At 35.4% G+C, this 14,051-nt stretch overlaps 1 protein-coding gene across 4 annotated transcripts in view; it reads right to left on the reverse strand.

The window, feature by feature from the left end:
• LOC136812415 (mediator of RNA polymerase II transcription subunit 25-like) overlaps positions 1-14,051 on the reverse strand; it is a 45,025-nt gene that overhangs the window by 17,944 nt on the left and 13,030 nt on the right. For 3 of the 4 annotated variants that reach the window (XR_010847348.1, XM_067068909.1, XM_067068910.1), the window contains exons 7-19: positions 13,081-13,146; positions 9,496-9,592; positions 9,024-9,116; positions 8,218-8,453; positions 7,539-7,781; positions 6,144-6,284; positions 5,503-5,640; positions 4,662-4,790; positions 3,584-3,654; positions 3,372-3,429; positions 1,798-1,941; positions 1,322-1,459; positions 268-366 (exon numbers count right to left, since the gene is read on the reverse strand). Coding sequence is in view for 3 of the 4 variants with exons in the window: in XM_067068909.1 (XP_066925010.1) it covers positions 268-366; positions 1,322-1,459; positions 1,798-1,941; positions 3,372-3,429; positions 3,584-3,654; positions 4,662-4,790; positions 5,503-5,640; positions 6,144-6,284; positions 7,539-7,781; positions 8,218-8,453; positions 9,024-9,116; positions 9,496-9,592; positions 13,081-13,146 (1,653 nt within the window). In the remaining variant the exon portion in view is untranslated. Of the gene's footprint in view, positions 1-267; positions 367-1,321; positions 1,460-1,797; positions 1,942-3,371; positions 3,430-3,583; positions 3,655-4,661; positions 4,791-5,502; positions 5,641-6,143; positions 6,285-7,538; positions 7,782-8,217; positions 8,454-9,023; positions 9,117-9,495; positions 9,593-11,908; positions 12,048-13,080; positions 13,147-14,051 lie in introns of those variants that run through there. The other variant, XM_067068911.1, reaches the window with a different exon arrangement.

Below are 14,051 nucleotides of genomic sequence, written 5' to 3' on the forward strand. Positions count from 1 at the left end.
AATGAAAGAATAATTCAACTTTCGAATTTTCAAAATTCGAAAGTTCGACCGTTCGAAATTAAACATTCGAATGTTCGAAAAGGAAAATTCAAACGTTTTTCCCCGCGTGAAAAAAGGCGCGAAAGCGGGATTATTTTCTAGGCCAACCTCTTCGGTATACCCTTGTCGATCAAATTACGGTTAGAATCCCTGAGAGATTTCCCCATTTTGCCTCCTACACTTGGATGAATTCACCCTGCATCAAAATAGATTACGAGGGGCAATTACCATGAAGGGTTGTGTTTGTTGATTCTGTTGTTGGGCTTGTTGTTGAGCTTGTTGTTGTTGTTTGTTGACCGTTTCGTTCTTGTCTTTCGAAAGAATGACCTGGTGGAGAGAATCATTTCAAAAATTTCTTCACTCATGGTTAAATAAAATCTTGTATTTAATTTGAAAAGTATTAAAATAGAGATAAGCCCGAATGATAATCAATAGCCGCAATAGACCAAACAGACGTGCCACAAGTTAAGTCTCTCTCGAATTCGAACCTCTATTATTCAAATCTTCGAATCTTTCTGTAATCCGAACTAAAATTCCAATTCAGATAGAACCAATTCCCTTCAGATAGAGAGTGGTTTAAACGACTCTCTGTAATTCGAATCGATCTCTAATTGGAAGTAGAATTTAAGGACCTTGAAAAATCGAATTAGAGAGAGTCGAGTGTATTTCATTTTAAAGGGAAGGAATACACCCTAAACCCTAGTGCACTATTGAAGGACATCATTTTTTAAAGCAAAATAAAAGCAACTTTCTCTTTTGTCAGTATGACAGGCATAAAAAAGAATATCTTAAAGTTTTTGTTTTTTTAAATAAGAGTGATACTCGTTCTGGATTTTCCGTATATTTTTCGAGCCTTGTACGGAAAATCTCGGAACTCGTAAAATATTTGTCATATTCTACCCGCAACTGTCCGATAACTATAACATATCAGCATGATACAACAATAGGGGACGAGATGGAGTTTTTACAAGCTCTTATTTGATTTGGTTGGTCGTTAACCAGTAATAAATAAAACAATTTTCTTACTTTTTCTAAAGAACGCGTCATTTTTATTTCATCAAATGACCAATTATATAGTATCTTATAAAAACTCCATCTCATCTAAACAATAGGGAGACACTGTCCTGATATGAAATATGTGTCTGATATGAAACGGGAACACTTATCAAAAAATAAAACCTTTAAGTGCTCAAAGCTAAATACCATAAATTTTCATTTCAGTCAGAAAAACCGTGAAAACCCGGGTTAGTAAAGCTTTCGGAGTTATGATGATATGTCTTACTTTGAGTTCGTTCACGAATTTTTGTTGGTTTTCAGGGATGACTCCGATAAAAGTTTGTTTCTTCTGACTGAAGATCAACAGCAAGACGCGAACTTGACCGACTCCTGTGTTCGAGCTTGGTATAATTATGCAACCGGCCTAAAATTGGGAGAAATATCATTTACGAAAGTGTTCGTAATAACTATGTACCTGCTCCGAATAATTCAAATAAAGCATTTAAGGCAGCTGAAGAATTGCTCCCACAAAGGTGAAGCTATTAACTAGAAGTGAAGCTATTAACGAAAAGCACTCTTTCTATCTAGCCTTTTACATGAAATAAAATAGCTTTGATTTCTAGGTCAGGAACCTTAGAAGTGAATTTCCTTATATAGTACAAAGGTTACATGTTAAACATCTCTTTCCATGATGAGTTCGAGGATAAGCTCAAGTGTGAAATTCACTGACAATGGAGTTGAAATAGAGCTTAAGTAACTTACGAATTTCTGTCCGCCCGTGCCACCCGTGGCGGTATTGGCGTTTCCATTCATAACTCGATACATGGCGGCAAGCACTTCACTATCACTATTGTGAAAATGAAATATCACCGTCTTTGACTGTTTCAAATATTCGTGGAGAGTGTTCTATGGAAGGAAAAGAAAGTATAGTATTGTTTACCATTAGTCCCTTCTATCATTTTTTCCTTTTTCTCTCTTTTTTCTGAATTAGCAGTCTAGCTTGCCTGTAAACAAACCCAGTATCTAAGGCTTATTTCAAAATTCATTGCAGTAGAGGGTCTGTTGTCATTGTCTTTTCTCATTTGAGATATTTCAATCCGACCGCTGGGATGGAGTGTTTATGGGAGAGGGGAGACGATGAGAGAAGTGTTGCTATTTATAAATCATACTTCGTCGCAGAGGTCTCCGTACGGAAACTTTTTATCAAACAGACAATGCGCATAGGAGTTGTACTACAAAGCGATAAACGTGAGATACACTCTCGTTTTCAATCATATTTTCCTTCTTCTTTACCTTTTCTGAATTAGCCGCATGAAAGACCTATTTCTCTCTATTTCCAACACAAATTCTCAATCCAGTCAAAGAGAAAAAATCACAGAAAGTTTCGCGTTATGAAGCATGTTAAAGAAAAATTCGAATAAATAAGATTTCCTGTACGAATCCGAAAGCGGGCATAGTGACATTGACATTTAGTTTTTCTCTGTTGTTGGTTTAAAATAAAATCAAACAAATACAGGACTTAGGGATGACCAGGTGGTTAACCCTATTATTATCAGGCTTCTTCGGATTTTGTATTCTCAAGGGTGGGGGGGTGTTTTCCACCAGCCTTGCATAACTTTTGATCTAGAAAAGATATGCACTTGAAATTTGGCAGAAATGTTCTCTACCATAAAAGGAGTTCATAGAAAAAATTTGGGTTCATGACGTCATCATAAAGGTGATGACGTCATCATAAACTTTCACACTTATCGCTGACCAATGAAAAAGTACTATTCAATAAAATAGCAATTAAAGTTGAACGAATGGAGATTTTTCAATTCTGTTTTGAATTTCTAAAAGCCAAAAAGAATATCTTTAACATATTTGCAGGTTTTTAACATACTTATAAAATTAACGTTTAAAATCCATGCAGAAAATGAGTAAATTTTTTCAAAAAACAATGACGTCATTTTTGATGACGTCAGCAGTTTTTGAAAATTTTTCAAATATTTTTTAAAATTTATTATTGATACCTAAAACCTGTCAAAATTTGAAGTCAGTTGGATGCCTAGATCAAAAGTTATGCTACATTTAAGCTTTTGGGATTTTACAGGGTTTTAGCTGGATTTTATGATACGCCTGCACAAAAAAGTCATAACACCTGATCTGGTCGGTGTATAATTGTAAAATTTGGTATACATGCTGCTAATAGGATTATATTAAAAGTCAAAAACTTTCAGCGTGTTAAAAAAAATTTCAGTGAGCTATTAGCAAAATAGTGCCAGCCTTGTGGAAAACACCCCCCCCCCTGATAAAAATAGGGTTAAGACACTGCATATGATAAAGAAAATACTCACAAGATAAGCTTGAGGAATGAGTTGCATCTGTAAGGTTTTAGGCCACACATCTGCTTTACTGTATGAAATGAAAAGAATGTGTAAAAATTGGAAAACCACCAAGATTTAAATTTAATAGTGGTTCAGCAGTTATTGCTCAACTTAGGAAAAACACATCAAAATTATCATGGTCATTTCAAAATTGTGAAAGACTCAAGTTTGTAGGCACTTACAGTACTTCGTTGATTTGCATCGTAATGTGGCAATTTAATTTCCGTGAGATGCTTTTACCCGGCTCGCCAGTCTGAAAAAGAAATCATAATCAATGCAACACCTTAAATTTTAGTACGATACCAAAATTTCCATGCACATTAGTAGAGGGCCGCTTCTTCTTGCGCTTCTTGAGAATGTTTGATTTTTTTCCATTTTTCGCCTGTGCAATTTTTCTTATAACGTCAGTCTTTAAACTATAAAACTTTTTGCAAAGGTTGTAGAAGCGGACCCCCTCGCAAAATTACGTCAAATACGTCTAACTTTAGAAACAAATTTATATGGTTGTGTATTCATAATATGCACCATTGCAATGTCTTCTAACATTACATCACGGTGGGTGATGCAGAAAACAAAATTTTTAAATACTTCGAAATTCGAGCCGTTACTAGCAACCCTGCGGGGCCCAAGGCGCCGAGTATGCGCCCGGCACAGTGACAAGTCGTTACTAGCAACCCTGACCCTACCTAACTGTTACTTAATCAATTCCAAACAACAAAACCCCCGGAAACACAAAATCGTAGATAGAAAAAAAAAACATGTTCGACTGACGGTCAATTTTTATCAACTTCCTTACATCACGACCCCATCAGCTGATTGGTGGTAAGTGACGTAAAGTCAGTCAATAGCGAGACTATGAATCGGAGATATTCTACGGCTACGGTTGCGGGCCTGTCCATGCGGGTCGTCACCAAAGGCGACATGTCGATGTCTACTTTGCTCTGTACGGGAAATACACCAAAACACCGTATAAGCAAAGTCGACATAATGCCGTACGTCAAATATCGAACTTGCTTTCACCCGCCATTACTTGCCTTATTCGCCATTTCCCTCGCCGCTTTAGCCGTAGCCGTAGAGAATTCCAGATACATAATCTCGCTAATATGTCATTTTTAACCAAACACTTGTTGGGTCCATGGAAGACATTGCAATGGTGCATATCATGAATTCAGAGTCGTGAATCCTACTAAAATACTTATGGATAAATTAATTTCCTTGGCGTAACAAAACGATGAAAAATGATCTCCTCTTGAATCATACCGTTTCCTGCCACTGTAGTTGACCGGTCCAGATCGTTTTCCTTTGTTGTTGTTGTTGCTGTGTTGTCAGTTGTTGTTGATTTGGTTGTTGACCTTGTTGTGGTCGTTGTTGCTGGTTTTGTTGCTGTACCTGAGTGAATTGAATGAAAATTGAGTTTTAGTAAAGTCTTCTTTCAGAACTTTTGACCTGTTAGATCATGATCGTTCATTGGCACCAAGCATTGTGAAAACCTGAAGAAATTCAGATAGCAAACTCGCAAACTCACTGTTTGTAAAATTTCAGTGAAATTTTTTCGCTATGTAAACTAATCTTCATGTTATTCTGAGCTCCAACTTTTATTGTTAGCAGGGTAATTAAAATAGTTACTCGTTCAGATTAGACTGTACTATAGATAAACACGTATGTCATATGATCAACAGTGGTAGTAGTTTTTCGTATGAGACAAGATTGTGCACAGCAAATTGACACATATTGTTGAAATATAAAAGTAAAATCCTCTTTTTATATTTCGCTGAGACAGAAATCCGTCTGAAGGCCGGTCTCCACTTGCGTGCGCTGCGATCGCACTTTTTCGAGCAAAGCTTCCACGCTATTGGTCAAAAGAAAAATGAAGCAATTCCATTGGCGCGATCTGACGTAACAGTTGAAAAAAGTTGAAATCATGGCGTGCTAAAGTTAAATAACTTTAAGATATTTAGAACGCCATGGTTGAAATGTAATAATGTGTTCAACTTTTCAAGCGTGCGCTACATTTTTATGACGTAATCAAAAGGTAACGGACGGCCTTGAGAGAGAAGAACTTTTAACACTCTGTCAAAAAAAAATTAACTTCGTATCTAACCTGTTGCTGGTTGTTTAATTGTTGTTGCTGGTTGGATGCAACTTGTTGAGCATTCTGTTGAACGTTTTGTTGAGTGTTCTGTTGTTGTTGCATCTGTTGTTGTGGGTTCTGCTGAGCACCTCCTGGGAGTTGTTGCATCTGACCAAAAAGGAATGGAAGATGGTCAAAATCTGTTATAGGGTCTCGATGATGGTTTGATGCATTTTTAGCATCTTAAGGAGCGTACCCTGCGAAGTATAAGTAGCAAGTAAGACTACGACCGCAGCCGGAGGCGACCCGAAGGCTCCTCTTTCGATGCTATCTACCCAAAGGTAGGGGAGGGCGCCACTCTTTCTCCCTGGATTTCTCCGCTTACCCTTGATCCTTCTCTTAATTGCTGAGCATCAAGCATAGAAGGCATCAAGTACCATTTTAAGAATCTTTGGTATGACCTGGCTGGGGGTTGAACCAACAACCTTGCGAACCGTAGACGAATGCCCTACCACTGCACCACGGTTCACCACGGTTCACCACGGTTCCCCAAGTACAAGCCGTAATAAAAAATGTGGCGTATATTTTAAGGCTTCACTTTTTCTTGCCTGAGAAAGGTTAAAGATTCGACTACAGCCCTTCGGGCTTTTACTTCATTGCATGGGACATACCTTTTGTTGTTGTAAGAGATTTTGCAAAGGCAATTGACCAGCTGCCAACATCATGCGTTGCTTTTGTAACATGTTCATTTGTTGTGCTGTCGAAACTTGTTGTGCCATCTGTTGCTTCTGTTGTTGATTCAGGTTGTTCGACTATGTTGTGAAAGAAAAAGATATAGGTCCCGTCCGGAATCTTTCCAGAGAGCGGAAAAAGCCTGGAAATCCGTTGTTGATTCAGATTGTTTGACTATGTTGTGTTGAGGAAAAATAAGAGATAAGTTAGGCTTTTGCTCATCATCTAGCGAAAAGAGTTTCTTATAGTTTCTTTACATGAAGTATATCCATAGATGTCTTTTATTTAGACTAATGTCTAATAAGATATTCAAAACATATACAGTGGCGAAAGCAAGGTTTTTGGTCTGAGATGGAAATTGGATTTTACGCAGCAAATGAGAACAATTTTTTAAGATTTTGGTGAATTTTGGTGAATCACGCAGAATTTTGAGACGGATAAGCTTCTTTATATACTTCGCTGAGAATGAAAATCTTTTTAAACATTTTGTATGAAGGAGCTAACCTTCTCGGTTTATTCATGTTTTTAAAAATGCATTATCCGACATATGTATTTATTTTTATAAGATTTCGATTATTAAGGGTTAATTGTTGGGTTGTGGGTTCAAGCTCAATAATCGATCCTTTACGACGGATGTGAAATCAGACCCTGAACTAAATTATGAGCGAGTTTATGTATTTGGACTTTTGAGAATGGCTGATTGACTGAGCGATTTGGAATAACCCACAGTTTTGACCCACAAAACCGATGATGGTAAAAGTGTTTTTTTACCGTCGTCCTAAGTCAATCAGGATCTAGTCAAACCAGAAGCTAACCGTCTCCGTTGTAGAAAAACACACAAATACATTGACTCGCTATTAAAAGAAGAGGACACCGACGAGAGTCCTAAAGTCAATTCGCTTTAAATGTGCACTTTTTCTAATTGCCATGTTGAAATCACTCTCAAGGAAATTACTCTAATCACACCGACATGGTTTCCACATGGTTGCACAAAAGAGTGCACACTCAAAGCAATTGTACACTCTGTTTTACTATCATGTTGAAACCACTCTCAAGGAAATTACTCTAATTACACCGACATGGTTTCCACATGGTTGCATAAAAGAGTGCACACTTAAAGCGAATGGACTTAAAAAAGAAAGAATTTTCCGGAGTTAAAGACTATAAAAAATTAAATTTCTCGTCCTCGACCAGAATAATTGTACACAAACCCAGTGTCTACGGCTTATTTTATAATTCATTGCCATAGAATACTACGAAGCGATAAAGGTGAGATACACCCTGGTACAGAGTACCAAATTACGTTTTTCCAATGAAGGTGTGTAAAAGAATACCTGGGAATTTTTAGCCATGTTCGAGAGCAATGCTGCAACGGATTGCTGATTCTGCATATTGGTGAAAGGCATATTTTGCATTTGGTATGGTTTTTGTTGCTGTTGTTGTTGCTGTTGGTTGATTAGAAGTTGTTGAGGATTTTGTTGAATGTTTTGTTGAGTTATCTGTTGTTGTAGTTGAGGATTTTGTTGTTGTTGTTGGACTTGATTTTGCTGTTGTTGGAATTGTTGTTGAGTGTTTGGCTGTAAAGTAAAACAAATATTTAGTTAAGACGGTATGGTAGGGTTGGTTCAAAACAGAAGTCGAGTACAAAAAGGCTTTTGAAATGTCGTCACTTAAAGTTTCGTAGACAAATGAAACACGTTATACACAAAATAACATTATACACTTATCAACCCTTAAATGCGTTGTCAGCTTTTAAAGGAGTTTGGTAATGAATTTATCATGAAATGACGTTAAAAGTCTTTGACTATAACGATGTCTATGTAACGACTTGAGGAATTTTGACGTCATTCTTCCTGGTTAAATTGAACTCAGACTCCTCACGCTTTAAAGGATAATAGGTGTATATTCAATGGGCTTGAAAATTCAGTTTGCCAAACCAAAGTTAGAAAGAGATATTAAACTAGATACTGTAGGAGCTAAACTCAGAGAATAGCAAATTATAAAGACACTGACTTGGCTCATAGGGATTTGTTGTTGATTTTGTTGTTGGTTGTTCTGTATCATATTGAATCTCTGTTGTTGTTGTTGTTGTGTTTGTTGTTGAAGATTACTCTGTTGCTGCTGTTGTTGTTGTTGTTGCAACATCAACATCTGACTGTTTTGTTGCATAGGGGTGGGAAGTTGGGCGGGCTTTTGTGCTGATTGGGCATCCGCCTCATCTTTGATTTTCTTCGTGATAGCTTGCAGTTCTATACGGGAAAAATGGGTAATTTTTACTGAGTAACGAAAGTTTTATTATAAATTTCCAAAAAATTTAAAATCTCAAACTGTTTTGAATAGCGCACCGCGCTGAATCTAAAAATAGATTTTATTTTTGACATAATCATTACTCTCGATGTGTTTGTACGAGGTCCAATCCCATCAACCTTTGCGTTAATCTCTTTTGCACGTTAATTGCATCATTTGACAAAAGATATACAACAACTTGCACGTATCTTTAATTGAGCCGCATTGAATTGTGGGATTGCAACTCGTACAAATGTCAAAAAAAGTGAAAAGTAATAATTATGACGTAAGCGTTGCGGAGCGCTATTGATGATAATGGTGCTTAATAACAAGGAACTTTAATAAAGAAAGAATAATGGCAAATTTGGTAAAACGTTTTCTTTGTTACTTTTAAAGTCTTATGCTGTCCATATGAAAGACGATCATTAGTACCTAATTGGGGAATAAAAAGTCAATGATGGTAATTAAAAAACACAAAAGCTTGTCTATTAATAGATAGTCTGCAAATCTACAGTTCACGAGTGGTGATATACCTTCGGCAGCAGGGCGTTTCATTCCGGCAGTAGCGGTGGCCGTGGTGGTTGTTGTGGTGTTTGGCTCCGCTTTCACTTCAGGTGGATCTTCTGCTAAAAAAAGAAATCAAAAACAAAATCCAATTTAGACAGTGTTATTAGGGTTTGTATTAAACAATACAGGAGTCAAAGATCGAGGGATTTGTTTTCCACTGACTTAAGCTTTCAAGGCTCTACACCTATATAAGAACAGACATTCAAGGCAAAACTCACGAAAGTTCCAATTTAACAGCTTTCAATTCTTGATACTAATGACGTAATCGTTTATACGGAAACAAACGAGAAACACCGGGCAGTTTGTTTGCTGAAATTCAAAACTGGTGGCAAACGCCCGGTGTTTTTCGTGTGTTTCCGTATAAAAGATTACGTCATGAATATAAAAAATTCACTGATTATTCGTGCATGATTCGTGGTATGTGGAAAGGACACTTACTAGGTAGCGTGATTCCTTTTAAAAAGACCATGTGGTGAGGTTGAACAGCAATTTGTGATGATTTGGAAATAACGTTTGCTGCTTCGTTAGGCGATGTCTGTATAAAAAGAAACATGAGAAGATCAAAATCTATTTCAGTTATAATTGTATGGCGGCGGATTCAGATAACATCATGGTGTCCTCCAAGCTTTCAGGTCCCCCTATCTGGGGCCTAAAACCCCCCCAATTGATCTTCTCCACCTAACCTTTTTCCAGGGTTTCCCCTATCGGAAGAATATTTTTGTGATCAACCACTTCGCTATATTTTGCATAATAAGTAACTTAACAAAAATAACAATTTCCTGCAATGAACGCACAAATGCTGGAAATATAGACACTTTTAATCATCTTATTTGAAATATTAAAAATTTAAAAATTTCCTGAAATCCCCCAATTGCATTAGTCCCCCCCCCCATCAAGGTGAAAATATTCACTTCTCCCTCCAGGGAAAAAGTTGATTCCCCCCCCCCCACCCATCTTCCTGGGGGGAGGGGATGACCCCAAGAACATTTTGTCTGGAAAGGGACGAGCGGGGAAATCAATTAGTTGTAGCCCTGTTTTTTCTAATCAACCTGGTGAAAGCAAATTTTTTCTTGGCCGAAAACTTTTTTAACTAAACAGTGTCATTATGATTGAACGTTTTGATTGATTAAGAAAAAATCGAATGTTTTGATTTTCAAAAAAAAAGTAACATCGAGAAAAAAAGAAAGAAAAGCAAAACATACTTTTAATCAATGACATATATAAATGACACATCTTAGGGCATGATTAATAACGAGGAATACACGGTTTTTTTATAAGGAACCTTAACTTGACTCCGAGCCTGGAGTTTCTTATATTTTGCCAGAGAGTTTTAGCTTCAAAGTTCCTTATCGAGTTCCTTAGTTACTTAGATGTTAAGTTTGGATTTGCTAAGTGTGTCGCTTCTTTACTAGCATTTTTTTGTTGTTTTTTTTTAACATATTGAAAGGAATTTTAGCGATATTTTCCGTCTTTTTATTTAGGTTGTTGTAAATGTGTTCAAGTTCAAATGGAACTCTTGCTGTTTCTTAACTTGATTTTTTATTCTCAGCCTGTTCAGTTCCTTAACAATTCTCAGACCATTTCCAAGCTCAAGTTCCTTATAAACGTGTTCCTTATAAAAAAAACGTGTAACGGGTAATTTTAGGTGTTCTACTGTAATAGCCCAGCGTTTTACTTAAAACAAATTTTCAAATATAGCCCTCGCCACGTCTGGTTATATTGAAAGAGGACATTTTGAGATTGTCTTATGCCAAATAAATTAACAAGGAATAAACTAATTTTTCGGATGATTTCGGGATGATAAGAGCCTTTTTGTTATTGATCTCAAATCGCCCTCCTAACTAGTTACTAGGATCTCAGGATTTAAAAGCTCAAATTTGCTCCAATAAGTCTTGGAATATAGCCTAGAAGCCACCAAACCCCTCCATAATCCAAATATTTAATGAAAAAAAGTGCAAGTGTTAAAATAACAATTCTCGCCCGAACTTTAAATTCTGAAAAACGTTAAAATACACTAAAATGTCAATACATTTCGACCATGATTGTAGTTCCAATTATTCACATGCCTTTCACTAATTCTGAAGGATCCCTTATAGTATCATAAACTCAAATAACCTGAAGTCGACGACAAAATAGTTAAAAAAAAAATTTAATACTAACAACAGACAAAAACTTCAACGAAAGATATTAATCGCACACTCGCTTTAACAGTAACTGTATGATATAATTTGATGGTTATTAATAGAAAGTACACGTTTTATTATGAGAACAAACTATATAAGAACAGAAGGCTTCAATGGCCAAAATGTTAAGAACAAATTAAGAACATTTTAAGGCTTTGTGGTCTCAAAAACACCTTTTTTCATAGGAAAATGGGCAAAATTACTCACAAAATAGTCAAAATAAGAACATGCTGAGAACATTTTTAGACTTAAATCTCAATGTTAAGAACATCCGGAGGCTTCAAAAGTTTTGGATGTTCTTATAAAAAAAAAGCTTGTAGACAGATAATCATTATAAAGTGATTCTATTTATGTCATTTTGTCAATAATTACTAATCTGTAACTAACCAACAACCAGTTGTAGTTTAAAATTAATAACTAAAACAACACAAAATTAATTGTTTCTTAAAAGCGGGTATTCTTTCTGATTATACCAAGTCTAAAACTTTGGTATTGGTTTATCTTGGTAATAGTTTTAATGTTTCAAGCAGATCTCCATTGATAGCACTAAAACAACATAAACAAACAAACAACGTTCTTAATGGCCCAAAAAATTGTAAATGGTACTCAACACAAACAAAATGAAAGTCCAGGAAAATAAATACTAAAAAAAATTGAAACTTTCTTACGAAATATAATGAATCCATCTCATCAGTCAAATTCAACTTTAAAAAATTGTGATCACCAATCACAAAAGCGAATATCCTTTAATGTAAAATAAGGAAGTGCAGGGAAAAAGTAAAACATCATCAAAAATTGAAACTACACGAATAAATGCTTAGTAACATGCTTTTCTATGGATTTTGCTGACTTGGATTACACACAAAACAAAAACATATTCATCTTAATTCTTATTTTAAGAAAATATTGCGATAGACACAAAACTCGGAATAACGTTCTTCTACTCGATATCTGAACGTGTGTAAAAATCTTACTAAAATTTATACCTACTGACAAAACTATTTCCATACTAAGCCACATTTACAACATAAAATCCAAAGGTAAAAATATCCAACAAAACTGTTATTCTTATAAAAAAAAGTTGACTTTTTTTTGTTGTGTTAAGATTTTAATTCTTAGAATTTTTTTGAAATGTTTTAGAATACACAAAGATAGACCTATTCATGATATTCATGACGTAATGTTATCTACGGAAATACCCCGGTTTTAGCCAGTAGTGGGAAATTCAAACTAGATATAAAAGTTGTATAAAATTTGCCACTACTGTCAAAAACGGGGTCTTTCCGTAGAAAACATTACGTCATGAATATCATGAATAGAAACACATCGGTTTATCTTATAAGAAATATGTTTTTTTTAGTTGTGTGAAAATCAAATTTCTTTCACTTCTTAGAAATTTTCTAAATGTCCATCACATTGAGATGATGTGATTATGATGGGATACAAATTTAAAGTATGAAATAACAATCTTATACCATAGCTGGGAAAATAGACAGGACACTAAAAAAAGGGAAGTTCAGACATGATCACTGGATGATCAAGGTTAGTTTTTAAAGCTATCTATGAAAAGTATAAATTCTGCTAACCTAATGGCAAAGGATTATTGTTGACGGGGAAAATACCTTTATTGTTGTGACCTGTTGGTATTCTGAAATTAACCAGAATTAATGTATTACGAGTATTACGAGTATTACGAGTAGAGATTCTATGGGGATTCTATAGATCTATAAAAGGAATTTCATCGATGGGAATAACATCAAAGCGTTTGATAACATCCATCAGTTCCCAATCAGTTATCCTGTTGACATTCTAAAATGTCAAATGTCAAAGTTGTTCTCACCTTTTTGATCATCTCACGAAATTTGCTGACAAATCGCCCAGATAGAATTGAGAAGTTTATATCTTTCTGAAATGAAATTTAAAATGTAAATCAATGATTTTTTTAATTATGCTATGTATACAATACTTTGACTCTCACTAATTCGAACTCGAACGGGGGATCTTATTTAATCGAATTACAGAGAGATTTGAAAAAGAGAGTATACCGAGAGGGAATAAGTTCGAATTATAGAAAGATTGGAATGATAATAGAAGTTCGAATAAACCAGCTGCGCTGGAAAGTCAGCCCAAAAGGCTTAGAAGGCTTAGAAGTACAAATGATAGATCTAGTTTTGTTAAAATCTGAAAAGCTTGAAAGAGCGTATCTATTTGCTTGAAACGTCCAGACGAAAAAGTAGTGGTGCATAGTGGCCCCCATAGTGGGATCCGTCCAAAGCAGAATTCGGTGAAACAAATTAATACCATTGCCTGTTGAATTTGAATTTCGCTCCTCAAAATGACAGTTGATGAATTAGCCAATGAAAGCTTGTTTTAGTTCTTTCAAACTGCCTCAGAAAAAAGCGCGATTTTTTATTGTCCAGTCATTTACTCATTTTTATTCAGTGAGCGAGTCCTGCGCTTGTTCAACTGTTAAAAATGTGAGTCCAAAATTGGACTCACAGCTTGAACCTGTCTAGTTTATATCAGAGATATCAGATTATAAAAAACACTCGACGGGTGTCTTGTCATGACAATAAAAAACAGTAAAAGACCCAAATAGAAGAATTTCTTTAATACTCACTTTCTCTATAATTAGTTCTCTTTTTCTTTATTTACAATGCAAAAGTATCTTTTATTAACTATTGAATATGACGCAAAAAAGAATATTTTTTCTTTTTTTCTTATTATTAATTATACGCGTCTTTTTATGTTATGTGTTTTTCTCGTCCTATTTTATCTTACTAAGAAAAAATTATTTTCGCGCGCTAAGTA

The sequence above is a fragment of the Clytia hemisphaerica genome, unplaced genomic scaffold (genome assembly GCF_902728285.1).
Source record: "Clytia hemisphaerica strain Z4C2 unplaced genomic scaffold, Clytia hemisphaerica genome assembly, whole genome shotgun sequence".
Taxonomy (NCBI): Eukaryota; Metazoa; Cnidaria; class Hydrozoa; order Leptothecata; family Clytiidae; genus Clytia; species Clytia hemisphaerica.